General features: G+C 38.5%; 1 protein-coding gene across 1 annotated transcript in view; it reads left to right on the forward strand.

Moving 5' to 3' along the window:
• Positions 1 to 858: 858 nt before the first annotated feature.
• LOC102212225 (extracellular calcium-sensing receptor-like) overlaps positions 859 to 2,179 on the forward strand; it is a gene marked incomplete at its 5' end in the record, with an annotated part of 5,754 nt that continues 4,433 nt past the window's right edge. Inside the window, 3 exons of the mRNA XM_013916043.1 lie at positions 859 to 1,080; positions 1,201 to 1,324; positions 1,555 to 2,171. Coding sequence (XP_013771497.1) covers positions 859 to 1,080; positions 1,201 to 1,324; positions 1,555 to 2,171 — 963 coding nt within the window. The remainder of the gene's footprint in view (positions 1,081 to 1,200; positions 1,325 to 1,554; positions 2,172 to 2,179) is intronic.

A 2,179-nucleotide genomic window follows, 5' to 3' on the forward strand; every position in this document is an offset into this window, starting at 1 on the left:
CCAGCGACTATTTCCAGGCAAAAGCTTTGGCTGCACTGGTCAAACATTTTGGATGGCAGTGGATTGGAGCCATACAGTCAGACAATGATTATGGACGTAATGGAATTCTTGCCTTTAAGGAGGAGGTTGAAAAGTTTGGGGTTTGTGTTGCTTTTGTTGCATCAGTTCTACGCACGTACACAAGAGATGAATTTCTAGAAGTTGTGGAAATAATTAAACAGTCGTCTGTCAAAGTAATTTTAGCTTTTTCTGTTGATGGTGATTTTTATCCTTTGATGCAAGAGATTGTGAACCAGAACATTACAGGAATTCAATGGATTTCTTGTGTGGCTTGGATAACATCATCTCGACCATCCACGCCTGAAATGTATAGATCCTTTGGTGGAACAGTGGGATTTGTAATGCAGAAGATGGCTATTCCTAAGCTTAATCACTTTCTTACAAGTATTAGTCCTTATACAGATCCAAATGCACCTTTCGTGAAGGATTTCTGGGAGATTATCGTGGGCTGCACACCTGTTTTGCCAGGGGTACATGCAGATACTGAGGACACAACCAAAAGATGTACAGGCAATGAAACATTAATGAATTCCGAGAATGATTTCTTCAATGTCACAGAGCTCAGAGTGACCTATAATGTCTATAAAGCGGTTTATGCTATTGCACATGCTCTGCATCAGCTGGTATTTTGCCAACCAGTTGGAGCACAAACAGTAAAGCGATGTTTAAACCTGACAGATATTCAACCCAAGGAGGTGAGAAATAGTGCACCTGAAAGCTACAATCGTTGAAATTGTTTAAACAAAACCAATAATTGAATATTTATATGTATCTAATGCATTATCTTTTCCTCTCTAGGTCAGTAAAAAATTACAAAGGGTGAATTTCACAAATCAGTTTGGTGATGAGGTGTTTTTTGATGAGAATGGCGATCCTACTGCTTCTTATGATGTCATTAACTGGCAGTTGATAAATGGAAAAGTGCAACATGTGACACTTGGTCATTTGACATTTGCTGCAAATGGTGATTACAAGCTCAGCATCGAGGAGGAAAAGATAGTGTGGAGGACAGGGAAAAAAGTAATCATGATGTCTCTCTATTTTACATGCAGTACACTTTTAGTATCTCATCCTTTAGTATTCTCTTGTTAACACATAATCATTTACAGCTACAATATTTAAATATTTCTTTTGTCACAGGTCCCCACATCGGTGTGTTCTAATGTTTGCCCAGTTGGAACCAGAAAAGCTCAAATTCGGGGAAAACCTATATGTTGTTTTGACTGTGCACCCTGTGCTGATGGAACTATAGCCAACTCAACAGGTAGACAAGGGATCAATAACAAGAGTGCATGTCCCATATTAAGTTAAAAGTGTACAATTTAACATGCTTGTTTAGTGTCTACATATAACTAATATTTAAAATATTGACTTACTGCATGATATGATTTTATTAAAAGTAATTTTAATTTATTACTATTCCAAGTACAATTGTATATTCTATTAAAATGTTATCTACATACACCACTGACCCTTTCTGTTTATCCTCAACAGGTGCAGCAGACTGCACACCTTGTCCAAAGGAATACTGGTCCAATGAGAGAAAAGATGATTGCATTCCTAGAACTATTGAGTTTCTGAAATATCATGAGCCCATGGGAATAGCTCTAACACTTGTATCCCTGTTAGGGGCCTCTCTCTCCTTGGCCACAATGGTGGTTTTTATCAACTACAGAGAAACTCCTGTGATAAAAGCCAGCAACTTTGAGCTGAGCTCTCTCTTATTATTCTCTCTTTTTCTGTGTTTTCTCTGTCCTCTCACTTTCCTTGGTCGACCAACAGTCTGGACATGCATGCTGCGCCACACCGCTTTTGGTGTGACATTTGCCCTTTGCATTTCCTGTGTCTTGGGAAAAACCATTGTTGTTGTCACAGCCTTCAAAGCCACATTTCCTGGTAACAACATTGCTGGAAAGTTTGGTCACGCACAACAAAGAATCATCATTTGCTCCTGCACTTTGATTCAAATAGTAATATGTGTGTTGTGGCTGAGTTTAAACCCACCTTACCCACATATGTTGTTCACATACAGCAATAAGATTATTGTTCTTGAATGTAATACAGGTTCTCAGGCTTCTTTTTATGCAGTTTTGGGATACATAGGTGTCCTTGCAATCAT

Source organism: Pundamilia nyererei, unplaced genomic scaffold (assembly GCF_000239375.1).
Source record: "Pundamilia nyererei isolate P.nyererei 1_Seehausen unplaced genomic scaffold, PunNye1.0 scaffold00437, whole genome shotgun sequence".
Lineage (NCBI taxonomy): Eukaryota > Metazoa > Chordata > Actinopteri > Cichliformes > Cichlidae > Pundamilia > Pundamilia nyererei.